The sequence below is a fragment of the Octodon degus genome, unplaced genomic scaffold, assembly GCF_000260255.1.
Source record: "Octodon degus isolate 3935 unplaced genomic scaffold, OctDeg1.0 scaffold00158, whole genome shotgun sequence".
In the NCBI taxonomy this organism is placed as follows: domain Eukaryota; kingdom Metazoa; phylum Chordata; class Mammalia; order Rodentia; family Octodontidae; genus Octodon; species Octodon degus.
Window position 1 is genome coordinate 5,102,149 of NW_004524734.1, and position 15,846 is coordinate 5,117,994.

Sequence of the window (15,846 nt, forward strand, 5' to 3'; positions counted from 1 at the left end):
CGCCCTGTGCTGATGTACAGGTCCAAAGTCGCCTATATTCACAAGGGCAGAAGCCCTCGCCACAGAAGTCTTCCTGTTGGGGGTGCAACTGAGCAAGACAGGATAAAGATGAGCCCTATTTCAGAATAAAAAAAGGCAGGAAACAGATGAGCAGGCATGAGTGGTAGGTTTGTGCACTGAGAGATGTGAGGCTTGAAGTGGAAATATTTTATAAAGTAGTTAAGAAAGCTTGTTCTGAAACCAACTTTACCATTTATCTGAAAATCTCTCAGAATTTGTGAAGCATTTCATATACACTTTATGAATTTAACTTTAGCCCTTTACCAGAAACTTCTACTAAAAAAATGTTCAGCATTGACTTACTTCTTTTGGTTGTTCAGGCATTATGTAGTATTTAATTTAAAGTCAAAGTCAGTTGGCATCCAAGGAAAGACTGTAAAATTACACTGATTCTGTGTTTTGGTTACAGAAGCAATGCATAGTCATTATGAAGCATTTTAAAATGTGTAAACTAGACACAGAGAAGGAAAAATAAACCTTAAAACCATCACTATTGACATGCTGTATGTCCTTACTATCTTTTGACATTATGTACATTGTAATTTATGTATTAGCAGGTACAAGTCTATGTGTACAATCATATAAAATATAATTTTTTTGAAGGCTGTTTCCATTTTTGCAGTGCTGAGGATTGAATTCAGGTCCTCCTGCATGCTAGTCAACAGCTCTATCACTGAGCTACACCCTTAATCCTTTTTAAAATTTTTATTTTGAAATAGTCTTGCTAAGTTGTCCAGGCTGGTCTTGAATTTGCACTCATCCTTGGTCCCCAAGTAGCTAAGCTAACATGCATGCCTTGGATGCAAAGAACTTGCAAAGGAATATTATAGTCAAGGGGGGGGATCTTTTTCAGCACCCAGCTGTAATCATGTATGTGTAGACATTGTGCTACATACACAGCTTAAAAACGCTTATTCATTGAGCTACACCCTCAACTGGCTCAACATTCTGTCTTTCTACGGTGCATGTGATAGTTCCCTTTATGGACATAATTGATTCATTCAGCTCTTTCCTGCTGTTGGACATTTAGGCTGCTCTAAGAATTTTACTGTTACAAATTCATCACACATACAAGGTGCTACAGTTGAGGAACTGAGAGAAATACAGGTATAAAAGTGAAAAGTTGGGGCACTACTGAGAGAGATGACCATGACAGTGATGTGCCAGGAGGATTAGACAGTGAGCTCTGAATCAGAGACCCCCTCTGTAGAAGAACAAAGGAACAGAAGCAAACCTTGGGTCCCAGCCATAGGAATGGAAGGGGAGAGATCAGTATGAGAAATATTGTGTTACAGACTTGGTGGGAGTTGACACATGAAGGATACGAATGAGGTGGGAATCAGAGATAACTTAAAGTTTAATTTTTGTGATGGGAAAAACTGGTGCTGTAAACTGAAATCTTTAGATGTGGAGAAGGGACTAGCAGTCGACTCTTAGCCACTTACTGTGGCCTTGATGGTCAGTTACACTGCCCTGGAGCTTTAATAAACTCTCAGCGATGGAGTGAAAGTGTGAGTCATAAATGGATCGCGGACATCAGGATGGGTCTAGGGAATCACTGATACATTTGAGGGTGATTTGGCACAAGTGGAGCAAAACAGGGGCCAAGTAAAACTTTTAAGGATAACCTATATTTGGTTAGGAAGGGAAAGAAGAATAGGGAGGAAAAGAGAACATTCCAGTAATAGATGTCATTGGGAGCCCAAGAGAGAAGAGAACTGCAAGAATCAAACCCACAGTGTTAAGAGCCACAGGCAGCCATACCCAAGGCAGGCCGCTAAGAGGTCGACTGCATCCTTAGGATACAAACAAAACACCAACTTCCTTAGTGGTATCACCCTAAAGCAAGTTGAAAGGCCTTGAGAAGCAGGAGAGGTAACTGATTTACATACTTTGGTTTTGGAAAAGAAAGGAAGCAGAGAGGAGGACTTGGAGGGAGGGGAACAGGAGTGTCCTCTTTTCATCCTTCCCAGGACATCTCCCATCTCCGCAGACTCATAGACACCCCAGTAAAACTGCTCAGGAAACCTGAAGAGTGAATTCCCGTGGCAGCCTGCCTTGTTGGCCTGGAAGTTACTACTAAGAACAAATCCTTTGTCTTTTTAGAACTTGCAAAGGAATATTATAGTCAAGGGGGGGAAATCTTTTTCAGGCAACCACTGAAGAAACTGAACTGAACCCCGAAGAGGATGAAAATGATGGTGAAAAAGAAAGAAAAGGGAATGCAGAGCTTGCCTCATCAGGTTGGTTTCATAATGACTTGAGGATAAAGCATAGTAATAACTCGAGATATAATGAAAATAACAGTTGAGAATTTTTTCCTCCTAAATTGCTGTACAAGGAATGTAGTGGTGCTGCCACCTAGAGGCTACAGGGAGGAATTCTGACCATGGGTTCAGTGTTTCTATAAAAATAGAAGCCTAGCTTTTTTTGATGCAGTTATGTTTTGCCTCTTGCAAACAAATATCCATCATCATAAAAGTTGCATTTCTCATACAAATAATTCTACAACTGAATGTTGTATTTTGAAGCACTTGAACTACAGTAGATAAGAAATAGATCAATAATATATCATAACAATCAATGCTGAAATAGTAAGGCTGAGAGAATAAAGTATAGAGAATAAAATAAAGAATAAAGTAATAAACCTGAATGGCAAATATGAATATGCTGTACCCATTGTTTAGAGTAGGATTGTTTATTCCCTAAATTTTTGTTTCTTAATTTTTTTGTGAAATTTTATCAGCATTTTTGAAACGTATGTCTTCTTTTGCTGACCATAAAACCTGTCCCCTCTTTTAATAGCCAATTATTCTTAACTGGCCCTTTAAAATAACAGCATTTTTTAAAAACTAGACTGTGCCTCCATGTTTTGACATGCCCTCTTTCTGGCGGCTTTCCCCCTCTCTCCACAGCATACTGACTGCTTTCCAGCAAGCAGTTTGTTTTCACTGTATTCTGTCCACCTGCCCCATGTCCTTAACACCTTCCAGTTAGAAATGTGGTGTCAAAGGGAAGCATCGAGATATGGAAGGGAAAGCCAGGCTGGCGCACAGGCCTGGGGACAGAAATTATCTCTGGACGTTCTCTTTTGTCACCTTGTGTTATTCTGATGTAAACTGTGACTCTACTAAGAACTTCTGGGGGCCAGGAAGATAGCTCAGTAGAATTAGCACTCGCCTAGCAAGTGCAAGGGCCTGAGGTCAATCCCCGGTTCCACCAAAAAAAAAAAAAAAAAAAAAAAAAAAAAAAGAAAGAAAAGAAAAAAAGAAAGAACTTCAGCTTGTCTTGGGCTATTTAATGTCTCTTCGAATGCTGCTTGTTTTATCTTCTTGTGTAGGAGCCTGGAGAACTACAGCATCTTGCACTGCTTTCTGTCGTCGCTATAATCCAGCCTCCTACTGCTGAGGGTGGGCATGGACCATGAGGTGTGATCCAAAAGTTCAGTGAATGTTTAAATTGTACAAAGTTTAAATTTATTACAATGAGATACAGTTGCCATTTAGCCCTCTCAAAAACTTATCTCTTCTTTCAAACACATGCATCCCAGTATTCTTTCTACTTTCTGAAGCAGTTCTGGATGCTGTCTTTTGTAAGTGTCTGTCTGAGTTGTGAAAAATACCACAGTGAGCGCTGCTGCCGATGCCATCCAATAGAAGGGCAGCTTGTAAACACACCGGTGTGGCCTTGTCCACCAGATCTGATGCTGCAGCCTCTGTGCTATTTCTCTTCCCCAAAGTCAAAATGACCACAAAAGGTAAATACCTCGAATCAAGTCAGGACATCCAGACAGCCACAGTGGCCCAACTAAAGGTGTAGAAGGACTTTCACAACAGCTTCAGAAAGTGGCATGAATGATGGAACAAGTGAGCAGGAGGAGGATTTTGAAAATTAAAGGCATTGTGTGCTTTACTGTAATAAAGTTTGAAAATGTAAAACACTTGCCGTGTGCGTTGATCACACCTCATAAAGGCGCGGGGTGGCTGTGCAGGACGGTGGCCTTTTGTATGACTTCCTTTTTCTCTTTTCTGCTTCTGGATGCGACCCTCTTTCAGAGTCACAGCATTTCACGACAACCGTGACACGATGCAGCCCAACGGTGGCCTTGGTGGGGCTCTCCTCCAGCCCACAGCTGAAGGACGGCATGCCAGAAGAAGCAGATGGGAAGAAGCTAGAAAATGAGATGGGTGGAAGGGTGCAGTTGGTGCTGTCCCAAAAGGTAAGCTGCACCGTGGGGCAAAGCAGTCGCCCCAAAAGCTTGTGTGGCTTTGTGCTGGCACTGGCTGCTGCCAGCGCAGGTGTTAATAGTGGAGCTCTCTACTGATCTGTTCCATCTTTAACCTATGTGTTTTCCTACAACAAATACACTACATGTTCGCTGTAAAACAACTTAAACACATAGAGAGGATTGTAGAGGTATATAAATATATAGTGAATATATTAAGTGTGTAATATATGCATTTTTTTAAATATACAAACACAGAAAAGGTGAGAAAATAAGACATGGAAACTTGCCTTTGTATTAGTAATGTACGGCCTGTAGTCCTTCAACATCTTTCAAAACTTAGATTGAAAAAAATTGAAATTTAAAAGTTCAACACATTTGAAAGGAAAATAGAAGTTGGAAAGCTTTGCACTTAGGTTTTGGTTTGCAGTGTAGCCACTTGCTTATTTACCTTTTAACCTGACAGTTTTAGTAAATATTCTCTTTCCAACACTTAAGGATGCTGCTGAAGCCCTAGATTTGCATAGTAAGGAACTTAGCCAATTACTATTCTGATATAATGGCTTTTGGACCTTTGTTCTAAACTTTGTAGTAAATTTTGTATGTGCTTGGAGTCTCATCTCATTTATATGAGTTTGATGTTTCCAGCGACTGAGTCCAAAAGTCGTCATCATTTATCCCAGGTGGTCTCAACTTTGGCTCCCCTCTGAATTTAAAAACTGCCAAGCCCACTCTGAGCTACATAGACGAGATTCTCTGGAGATGGGGGCCAGGCATCTGTATTTTTTAAAGCCTCTCGGACTTGCTGGGCTAGGAAGTAGACCCTTTGCCTTGAATAATTGGTAAGCTGTATGTTGTGGTGTTTCACCTTTAAAAATCAACTCTAAACTTAGACTTGACTTTAAAGTAAAATGTTTATTGTTTAGCTCAAGCTTATTCTTTATTCAGTCAGGAACTCATTGTGTACCTACTAGGTGCTAGGTACCGTACTTAGATACTAGATATTCAATACAGAATATGACACAGCCCCTGGCCTTATAGAACTGAGACTGGTAGACCCTTGAGAATGTCTTTTGCTTAGATGATTGGGGGAATTTCAGACCCAAGCTGTTCCCTGTTGTTAACCATTGAGAATCAAAGAATAGTCTGGAGATTGATAAAGGGGAATTAAACTGTAAGTCAGATAGTAAGTTAGTGGTGGGTAGAATTTTCTACCTTTATCTACAAGATATTTGTAGCCAGTATTTATTTATTTATTTATTTATTTATTTATTATTCTTAAAAACTCATTTTTTCCACTTAAATCAACACTAAAAGGAAAACTACATCATATTCTTAGAATATTGTTTTAATTGATCAAAACAGATACTGTAAAAAGTATTCATTGACCTTCCCCACATTATTGTGAGCTATCTTCAAACCACTAGGGTCACATCTGCCCCCCATATAGAAAATATTTTCAAGAGTCCTCATGTTTATTGTTGGTTTAGTTCTGTTCTGTTCTGTTCTGTTCTGTTCTGTTCTGTTCTGTTCTGTTCTGTTCTGTTTGGGGGCTCGTTAGCCATCTGGTAAACATTATGGTCAAAATAATATTTTGAAAGCATAAATAAAATACATAGGATTCCCAGGTTGTCCCTGGAATCAAGTGGTTCTGAGTACTGTACATATAGCCACTAAACTGTATTCTGTGGACCCCAGTTAAGAACTTCTGCTAGTTTATGAGCAAATAGACTTGAACCAAGTTCCCTTCTCATTCTATGAATCTTTCCCCTTTCTCCCTCTCCTATAGCTAGCACTTAGAGAAGGGGACCACAGTGGTTGCAAATAGCTCTTTTTCTCTGATTTCCCTTGAGAATGTTACTTTTTTAAAAGAAAGCTCCAAAAAAAAATTTTTTTAAAAGTGGGGGCCGGGGAGATGGCTCAGTGGAATAAGCGCTTCCCTGGTAAATGCAAGTGCCTGAGTTCAATCCCCAGTTCCGCAAAAAAAGAAAGAAAGAAAGAAAGAAAGAAAGAAAGAAAGAAAGAAAGAAAGCTCCCACCAATGCAGGCTGACCTCTACATAGTGGTCATTTGGAGCATTTCTGCTGTCCACTCACTGTTTCATATACATCCAAGAATGATATGAACCATACTTTTTAAGCCTCACCCCCACCTAAAAACGTATATGAGGTTAAGATTTGATGGTTGTCAACTTTGGTAAGAGTAAATCTTAGCTTTAGCTGTGTTTAATATTGAACTTCATTTGGATAGCTGGTTGACCTCAGTATTGCTGGATGAGGAGATTATATTTTTTTCAGGTTCTTTTAAGGTTAAATATATTATTACGGAAGAAAAATCTATGCAGAAGAAATCCTGGCATTAATTTGTCCTGAGAACCAAATCACAGAGCAGCTTATTATGTAACAAGCGCTCTGTAGTTGCACTCTGAGATCATTAGCTCTCGCATCAATCTGTCAGGAACACGGTCACCAGCCAGAAGATGAAATCACAGTTGGTCCTGAGAGAAGCTAAGAAGATGGGAACTGATAGCAGCACTGTGTTCTTTATTTACACCTGTGTTCAGTGTCTTCTGTTGTTCTAGGTGTGGTTTAAATAAGTCTTGTATTCAGGTCGTTAGCAGTAGGTTGATTAGATGCAACATGGCCAGGGAAGGGCAATTCTAGAAAAGGCCATTAGATAAGGAGAAACAAATGTAAATGACAATAATAAAAAAAAAATCTGTTTTACAAAGTGAACATAAGAATTGCTAAAGCCTGTAGTTTTAGAGCTACTTTGCATGAGGACAAGCAATGTAATATGCCTCAAAAATTGTTTCAGGGCATTGTTTGATTGTGGTTATTTATAAAGATGCTTTGTCAATAGGCAAAGTGTATTACCTTCAATTGCTTTGCATATATGTGGAGAGCTGAGTAGTATGTTGAGAATAATGTCCATTAAAGGGAATGCTACTTTAGTGTTTAACACCCTACAGAGTAATAGCTTTTAAAATCATCATGTGAGGGTCAGCGAGATAGCTCAGTAGAATAAGTGCTTGCTGGCAAGCGCGAGGTCCTGAGTTCAATCCCCCTTACCATCAAAATAAATAAATAAATAAAATCATCAGGGGCCAGGGAGATGGCTCAGTAGAATAAGTGTTTCTCTGGCAAGAGCAAGGGCCTGAGCTCAATCCCTGGTTCCACCAAAAAATAAATAAATAAAATAAAATCATCATGTATGAAACATCTCATTTCCTGACATAAATTCAGTACTGCATAGTACCAGAAAAGAGTGTGCTGCTTGTCAGTAAAAAAATGAGGGGGTCATATTTTATTCCAAAGATGGGTGGTTGTCTTCTGTGTTTGGAGAAAAATGCTGAATACATTTTTATGCTCTCTTGAATTCTCTGAAGCACGGAGCTCTCTGTTGGTATAGGAAAGCACAAATAGGTTTTTAAGGAATGGGAAAAATTAAGCCATTTAAAAGTTAAATGCTTGAGCTTATTTCTGTATGGGGTCCTCCCATTTGCTTTCATCTGCGCACTTATTGGTAGACAGTGCTTGTGATGGCTGTCTGTTGCCCACGCACAGGTGGTAAAGCCAAAGCCCCCGGAACCAGAAGCAACGCTGATGTTTCCATTTCTGGACAAAATGCCTGAAACGAGCCAACTACATTTGCCAAATCTCAGTTCTCAAGGTAAAGAGGAGGAAATATTTTATGTCATGTCCTGTTCTTTATTTTAAAGCATGGTTGCATCCTGTGTGTTGATGTTCCTTGAGCCTGTGATGTGCCAGCGGCCACGGTGGTGGGACTAATAACTTCAGCGTGGAGAGCTCAGGCTGCATTCCCTGCCTGACCAGACCAGGAGCCCCAGCTACATGCCACTTAGCCACCGGGAACTTTAGAAACGAGAGGCCCTATATAGTCTGTACGACCTTAAGCTTTTTAGTATTGTCTCTCAGCCAAAAAACACAAATAAAAATGAAAAAATCCATCAAATTTTAAATGTTTTCAATCTTACTATCGTGCCAACTTTATTGTTGATTGCCTGTAATCCAGCAGTATTAATTAATTTGACAGTATTAATCTATTAATTTGGCAGTCATTGGGTGAAAGCAGATTTTTACCTAGTAATTCTGGGGAGTGCATGATCAGCGCTGAGGAATAAGTCACAGAATACATTAAACATGATATTAATAGGCAAAAAAATTAACATTTCCAAAAATTCTTTACATTAAAAAATATGCCAGGTACAGTGGCACACCTGTAGTCCCATGGAGGCTAACCTGGGCTGCATAGAGAGTTCAAGGCCGTCTACAAAGCGAGACCCTGTCTCAAAACAAACAAACAAAAAAGTATATGAAAAATTTAAAAAATATAGCCTTGGTATGTATACTATGTAATTACAAACACTAATACTGAGCACATATTTTAATGTGCTGTGTATATTTGATGCATGTTATTATGATATATAAAGGGGTAATATCTAACAAAAGTTTAGAGTCCATAAAATAGCAATGACCCCCAAGTACCTTGTAGGCCACATATCAGTTATAATTCAGTCCTTTATATTCTAAAAGCACAACTTTAATCATTTTGTCCTAGTGTGAAACCCTGGTACCCGCATGGCCAGCTAGGTCCCTTAGGAATACAGTATGGCTAGTAGAGGGAAGATGGGCCTTGAGAATTCCACCATCCACGAGAATTGTTTTTCCACCCATATATTTCTGAGCTTTCTATATGCAAGTTCTCTACATGGGGAAACAACTAGAGTTTGAGAGACAAACCTGAATGGTTTTCATTTTGTTACTTTAAATGTACGTCCCCCAGTACAGCTTGTAGATTTATCAGTTCAGGCAGAGACAGAGTGGTACAGACGCATGGCGACTGGGATTTACTACTTCCCTTTGCAAGGTGGGCAGCTATTTGGGTCACCATTAGCATAATTCCCTGTACGCAAAACAGAGAGCACTTTGGAGGAAATTCACTGGTGCATGTACTCATGGTCATTTTTTTCTTGATGTAGAAATAAATTCAGTACTGTCTTCCAAGATCCTGTAGATCCTGTAGTTCTGAAGGGAACTGACTAAAGTCTCATAGCTGGGCCATGAGTGGGACCTATGTAGACAGAGTTTAATTCTATCTGTGTCTAGTACTTTGTAATCTTGTACAGAAGGAAAATAGAGTGGGAATAGATGTTTTACACCATATTGGTTTTGCTGGTGTATCTAGACATCCCATTACCTGTTGTAAAGAAGCATTTTGGCTTGTAGAAATGTGCTGGTGCATTAAAGGGATTTATTGGATGCTTTACTCAAGTTAGATGATTAAAAACATAAAATGTAGTAGCCCTAAAGTAGTGACGGCAAATCTTTTAGAGCTTTCAGTCATAGAAAACAGCCTGCTGTACATGTGCTCCATAGGTTCGCCACCAGCACCCTAGAACATTTTAAAATTCTAAATCATCTGGTTCTTAGCTTTGTAATCTTATTGTCACCTGTAAACAGGAAATGATAATCAGACCAATCTTTAAGAGTACTGGAAGCACTATATGAAGAAACCTTTAGTGTTTAGCTTAGTATGTACCTGGCCCAGAACATGTGCTGACTGTGTAATCTCGTAACTACACAGTCACGAATGCTAGCAATAGGAGAAATACAGAGCAAGGTACGATGTAGAAATAAACTCTTCTTAAATACTTTTATTAAAAAAGAATATTTAGGACCAGAGGTATAGCTCAGCAGCAGAAATGCCTGTCTGGCAAGCGCAAGGACCTGAGTTCAATCTCCAGTTCTGCCAAAAAAAAAAAAGAAAGAAAAGAAACTTTAAAAAAAAAGAGGGGCTGGTGAGATAGCTCAGTGGTCTAAAGCACCTACTTGGAACAAGCTTGGCAAAGCACTGGGACCGCGGTTCAATCCCCAGCACCACATGCAGCCAGCCCCGCCCCCTGGTGGGCTGAGCTGGCCACACACACACACACACACACACATAAATAAATAAAATTTTTTAAAAAAGAATATTTACCTTATAGGGACATGGCTGGAAGCAGTAGTTTTCAAAAACACATCTGTTCTGGGCCCTGCAGTGCTTGTCTGGCTCTCTGTGTGGCCAGGAACAGAATTTCTTGCAGTTCTAACAACTTCCTAGGTTGTTCCGATTCAGCAGATCCAGAGCCCACAGTGAAAACCACTGATTTGAACTATTTATTTAAATTGTGCTTTAAAGACATCAGTGATAGATATGAAAATAACAGTGCCTACCTTCTGGAAGCAAGCAGCCTCTAATAGATGCAATCTTAGAAGAGGTGATTTGTCTTTAGTTGGTGGGGGGAGAAGTAGCGGGTCTCTGCCTGGCTATAAAAAGTTAGTCACTTTGTATTTAAGTGACTAATCCAAAGTCCAGCATCAAGTCCTGAGGAGCAGAGAGAACCAGAAACACTGAAGCCGCACCCAGTAAATGCTTTCTGCTCCAGAAATTGATCTCTGCCTGTTTACATAAGGCCATTTACAGACTGGTCATCTGGGCCATGAACATCTGAACATATATGTGCATCAGTAGTCTTGAGACCCTCCGAGAACGTTCTTAAGATGCCTTTACTGATGACAGTGTCCTTGCCTCAACTCCCTCACAACAGTAGAAAGATGCCTCCCAATTGTGTCTCAATTAAATATGTGCACACTGTAAAACCCGAAGTCTTTATTTGCTCTGAGAATAAAGGTTGGTGTACATAGAGATTAGGCATGCCAGTGCTCAGCAGTGTCGCTGTGCATCCGATGTACCACATATCGACACAGGATGTCCTTTTTATATATATAAAAGGAAAGCAATCACAGACTTCCACACATGACTATCATAAAGTATAACGTGTGAAATAGGCAAGCCACCCATCTCCGATACCTTTCACACTTTCCTAGCATTCACCAAAAGTAATGTAAAGTGTGCACTGTGCTCCTAATAGCACATTGAGATTGATTCAACATTTAAACACTGTCACCATTCAGTATGAGTCTGTAGAAGTTCACCATAGAGATGCACAGGTGTATAAGCTATCCTTGTTCTACTGACCTGTGTTTGTGTCTTTGGGTTTTGTGTGGTTGTACTAGGGAAACTCTTGGTACATTAGGTTTGCTGGCTCTCAATTCTTGTGTCAATTGCACCCAGGCCTTCTTTGATATGTGGGGGGCATGGATCTGTTCAATTTTCACCCCAGTTTCATGGTTTTCTGTTTGTTCTGTTCTGCCATCTGATCTAGAGTCGCCTGGCACAGCCAGTGTTCCGCTGAGAGTTCAGAACTCTTGGCGACGTTCCCAGTTTTTCTCCCAGTCAGGTAAACTACACACTGGGTAGCTGCATTTCTTTTGTGCAAAAATCCATGTTGGGGCAACCAATGATGACTGGCATTTGTCTTTGTTTCTGATTTCAGGGGGAAAAATGCTTGTACCTGACACACAGTTAGCAAAGAGCTACCATAGTTTTTGATATTGGTACCAGTTACACTAAAATTGAATTTTATGTTGATTTTTGAGGATCCAAAGGAACAGTATTATTCACCTCTTTCTTTATTGTCCCTCCCTCTTTTTTAAAACAAAGATTAGAAACTTTTTCCAGAAACTGGTAATGGTTCTCTTGTTAACTGTGTGGCTCTCTCTCCCCCTCCTCTGGATGACATCTGGCCTCTCTGTGTGATACTTCTTCGTGTCAGACAGCGAGTGAACTGCTCAGTCAAGCAGAACGCAGGGGGCATTGAGAACCAGCAGCCGTAGGAATAGTTGTTGCTTCCTGTAGTTTAGAACCTGGTGCTAACAGATGTTGATCATTTTACACTGGCCATAACTTCTTTTGGTGATGGGTACAACTTGCTTCAGGGGTCTGCTTATTGTAATTTTCTAATGCTCTTGATTTACAAAAAGCAAAGCAAAGAAAAAGAATTGATTTGAAGCTGATATACAGACTACATTGCCCTGAGAGAAATCAAAAAGAATGGCAACTAGGAGCTGCTAACGTTGTCATTTTTCCTTTCTTTTATTTTGTGTAGCGGAGTCTCCAAATAATGAAAAGTCTCCTCTAACTACACCTGTAAGTAACTCATTTTAAGGAATAAGACATTCGTTCAGTGTGGTTTTAGAGTATAATGTATTTGATTTTTGTAAAGCATATTCAAGCAAAAGTGAGATCCAAACACTTGATTTGAAAAGAATAATTTAAAGCTGTGCATAATGCCATTGGGCGAATTATAAGGGCCTCGATTGTCATTATGTGGAGTTATGATCCCTGGAAACAAAATGATATCAGGAAATAAAATAGAAAGGAAGCACTTAAAATGAATGTAATACAATTAGTAGGCATTTGAAATCACTTTAAAATAAGAAAAACACTTCAGTGTAGTGTGTTGCTGGTAGACAGGACCCAGCCTAGACTTTTTCTGGGAGACCCACAGTGTCTTTGTCATGTCTCTTGTGATAATCTGTATCTTGAATTACATTGTTTGTGCATATTGCTTTCTGTTTTTTTATTTAAATAAAATAAGAAAACATTTGGTGATGAAAATATCAAGGCACATGATACAGTGGAAATCCCGCGCTGCTGAATTATACCGGAATTCTCAGGACTGGTGTTTCCAATGCTGAACCTGTTGGGCCTTGTTCGTTCTCTGAAATTCCCACCAGGCCTGGAGACTTCCTTCCTCCTGCACACAACCAACTGCAGCACTACCCTGGAGCCACCTGGGGGCAGCTGTGCAATCACAGTCACAGCCAGCTTAAATTCCAGAATTGCTAGCCCTGTGCTCTGAAGATACCGTGTAACTTCTCTGTCCTCCATCATTTTGGACTGTGCCACAAAATAATAATAGATTTTTTCAGGGTTTTCATAAGCCTTAGTTGAAATAATTATACAGAATATACAGAATCCTTTAGCATAGCTCCTGATGAAGGAACAAATCATTCCTCTCCAGGGGCTAATCCAAGAGGCCCACCATAGCCAAGAGCAATTCCTCATGTCTCACTTTGGGAATTCCTAAGTGCCTGGGCAGAGTGGTGAGGGTTCCATCATTTGTCACATACTCCTCAATCTTTCCAGCTTAGTCCATGACTAAGGACCATTTGTGGAGGTTTAGCCATAAGGTGACACAAGGCATCCTGAGTTTCTTAGAAAGTAGTATCCACCTACAGGGGTGGGGACCCCAGAGGTACCTCAAAGTTGGCTTTCATGGTACAGACTTCCATGGATTGCATTTTAAGTTATATTGGAACAAGAATGTCAAATTGTTCATGTGCCCCTAGGAGGGGTAGAGAGGAAGAGCGCCCTACAGGGATGCATTATCATTTCTGTTTATGGAAAATAGGACAAGAAAGAGATGTTGCTGACCTATATAAGTAAGTTCTCTGGAAATACTACTACCCTGAAAGTTTGATGTTCATTCAATAGGAAATAGATCCTTATAGAAGAGAAAAATAAAAGAAACTTGAAAGGGGGCCAGGGAGATAGCTCAGTAGAATAAGTGCTTGCCTGGTAAGCTCAAGGGCCTGAGTTTAATCCCAGGTTCCACCAAAAAAAAAAAAGAAAAGAAAGAAACTTGAAAGTAAGTAAAGTTTGAAGAGAAAGTAAGCATGAGATTATGGTAACCTCAGCTGTTTTCAGTCGGCTTTGGAGTGCCCCCAGGACTGGGAAGGCAGGATCAGCATCACCATGTGTGACGCAATCCTGCTGCTTACTCAGCAAATACTTACTGAGAGGAAAGCACAAGGTCTTGGGACACTTAGAGGGCCAAGAGACGCCCCTTCCCTTGAGGAATCCAGGGCCAGGGGAAGAGGCAGACCAACAGCAGACAGAGTGAGGAGCAATGTGGGCTCTGTGCTCTCCAGGCCAGTTTCTTCTAGCATCCATATCTGTCCTGGAGGCTAACCGTCACATGGTCATCTGTTGACCCTTTATGTGCTTGTGCCCCCATCTTCCTGGGCCACCTACACACCCGCAGCCCATCCTCACCCCATAGTAAATAATCACCAGATCAGAAATACTCACCAAAGGGAGGAACTTTCAGGTCACTATTTTCCCCTCTTGTTTATTATGCTGGTATTATCTTCTTTGAAAACACCTAATCATCCTCTCTCTTTCTGCCTCTGTCTATCTCTGTCTCTCTCTGTCTCTGTCTATCTCTCTCTCTCTCTCTCTCTCTCTCTGTCACTCCCTCGCTCGCTCTGTCCTACAAATAATCTGCTGCTTTCTCTTTCCTACCTCTTCCTTGTTGGCTTACTCTTGAGATTACCACTTAGTGTTGACCCAAGAATTCAATAATATAATAAGTAATTATTTCTCTTACTTTCCATCTATTGGACTTGCCTCCCTATGACTTTATTCATATGAACACTCCCCTTTTCCACAAAGGACTATGTCCCTGTGAGAGGTTGTCAATATTTAAATGACCTTCAAATCTTAGGAGAATGCAGGTGTGAGGGTAGAGTCAACGTCCAATATCATTAAAGCCCAGTAGAATTTCCCATCTGGGATCTACATTTGGATGGTCATCCAAGTTATTATAGTTGTCCAAGTAAATCTGGCTTATATACAATAAGTACTCTACCCTCCAGCATAATTTTCCATAGTGTATAGTACAGAAACATGCAGTGTGAATCTCAAGAGTCAAGATAAGATGTGTATTCTCTGTCTTGTCTTCCTGCTTTTCTGTAGCACTTTGTGAACATCATGGCCAGCTCAACCATTTGCAAAGGCCACAGCAAGAGTACAAAAGGAAGCCCACATACCATATGGCTACATGTGGATGCATAAGAGTGATAAATGTTCATAGAGTGATAAATCCAATGTTGCCTCTGGCCTGGTCTGCATTCTCTGCCCAGGGACACACCGCTGGGCCAGCCTGGGCATGGTGCCCCTGAGTGGCAGTGGAGATCTTTGGGGGCCAGGCTGGTCTGTGCACCCTTCTCCCACTAATGCATGCCTCAGTGTCTGTGGGGATGGGATCCAGGATACCTACTGACGCCCCACTTCTTGGATGCCCAAGTCCCTTATACAAAATGGCATAGTATTTGCATAAAACTCCTCACACATCTTCTCATACACTTCAAATCATCTCTAGATTAATTATAATACCTAATGCAGTGTAAATGCTATGCAAGTGGTTTTCATCTATATTAATTAGGGAATAATAAGAAAGGGTCTATAAATGTTCAATGTAGGTGTGTCCTTTCTCCCTCTCTCCCTCCCTCCCTCCCTCCCTCCTTTTTTTTCTTCTTTCCTTCCTTCCTTCCTTCCTTCCTTCCAAAGATTTTTTTAGAAGCCTTTGGGCTTGAGTTTTTGCCTGGATCTTGGATAGTACAGGTGGGCACCACTGAGTTAACCCAATTTAAGGAAAACTGGTGTGGAAAGCAACAGAATACAAAGGATTAGCTGCATGATGTAGTATACACCACTTCTTACAAAATGTGTTTCAGCTAAAATAACTGCTCCCATTGGCTTGGACCTAGGATCAGTACACAGAGGGAGCATATGATGCTCAGGTGCCTGAATACAATGAAGTTGCTACTTCCAAAGCAAATGAAGGGGCTGGAGAGATGGCTCAGTGGTCT

The 15,846-nt window shown here is 40.5% G+C and overlaps 1 protein-coding gene across 14 annotated transcripts in view; it reads left to right on the forward strand.

Moving 5' to 3' along the window:
* The window catches only part of Limch1 (LIM and calponin homology domains 1), a 359,165-nt gene that overhangs the window by 315,697 nt on the left and 27,622 nt on the right, over nt 1–15,846 (forward strand). For 6 of the 14 annotated variants that reach the window (XM_023702751.1, XM_023702753.1, XM_023702759.1 and 3 more), the window contains 5 exons: nt 2,213–2,303; nt 4,116–4,279; nt 7,852–7,957; nt 11,514–11,588; nt 12,297–12,337. In XM_023702751.1, the coding sequence (XP_023558519.1) occupies nt 2,213–2,303; nt 4,116–4,279; nt 7,852–7,957; nt 11,514–11,588; nt 12,297–12,337 (477 nt within the window). The remainder of the gene's footprint in view (nt 1–2,212; nt 2,304–4,115; nt 4,280–7,851; nt 7,958–11,513; nt 11,589–12,296; nt 12,338–15,846) is intronic. The other 8 variants (XM_023702755.1, XM_023702758.1, XM_023702760.1 and 5 more) reach the window with 3 other exon arrangements.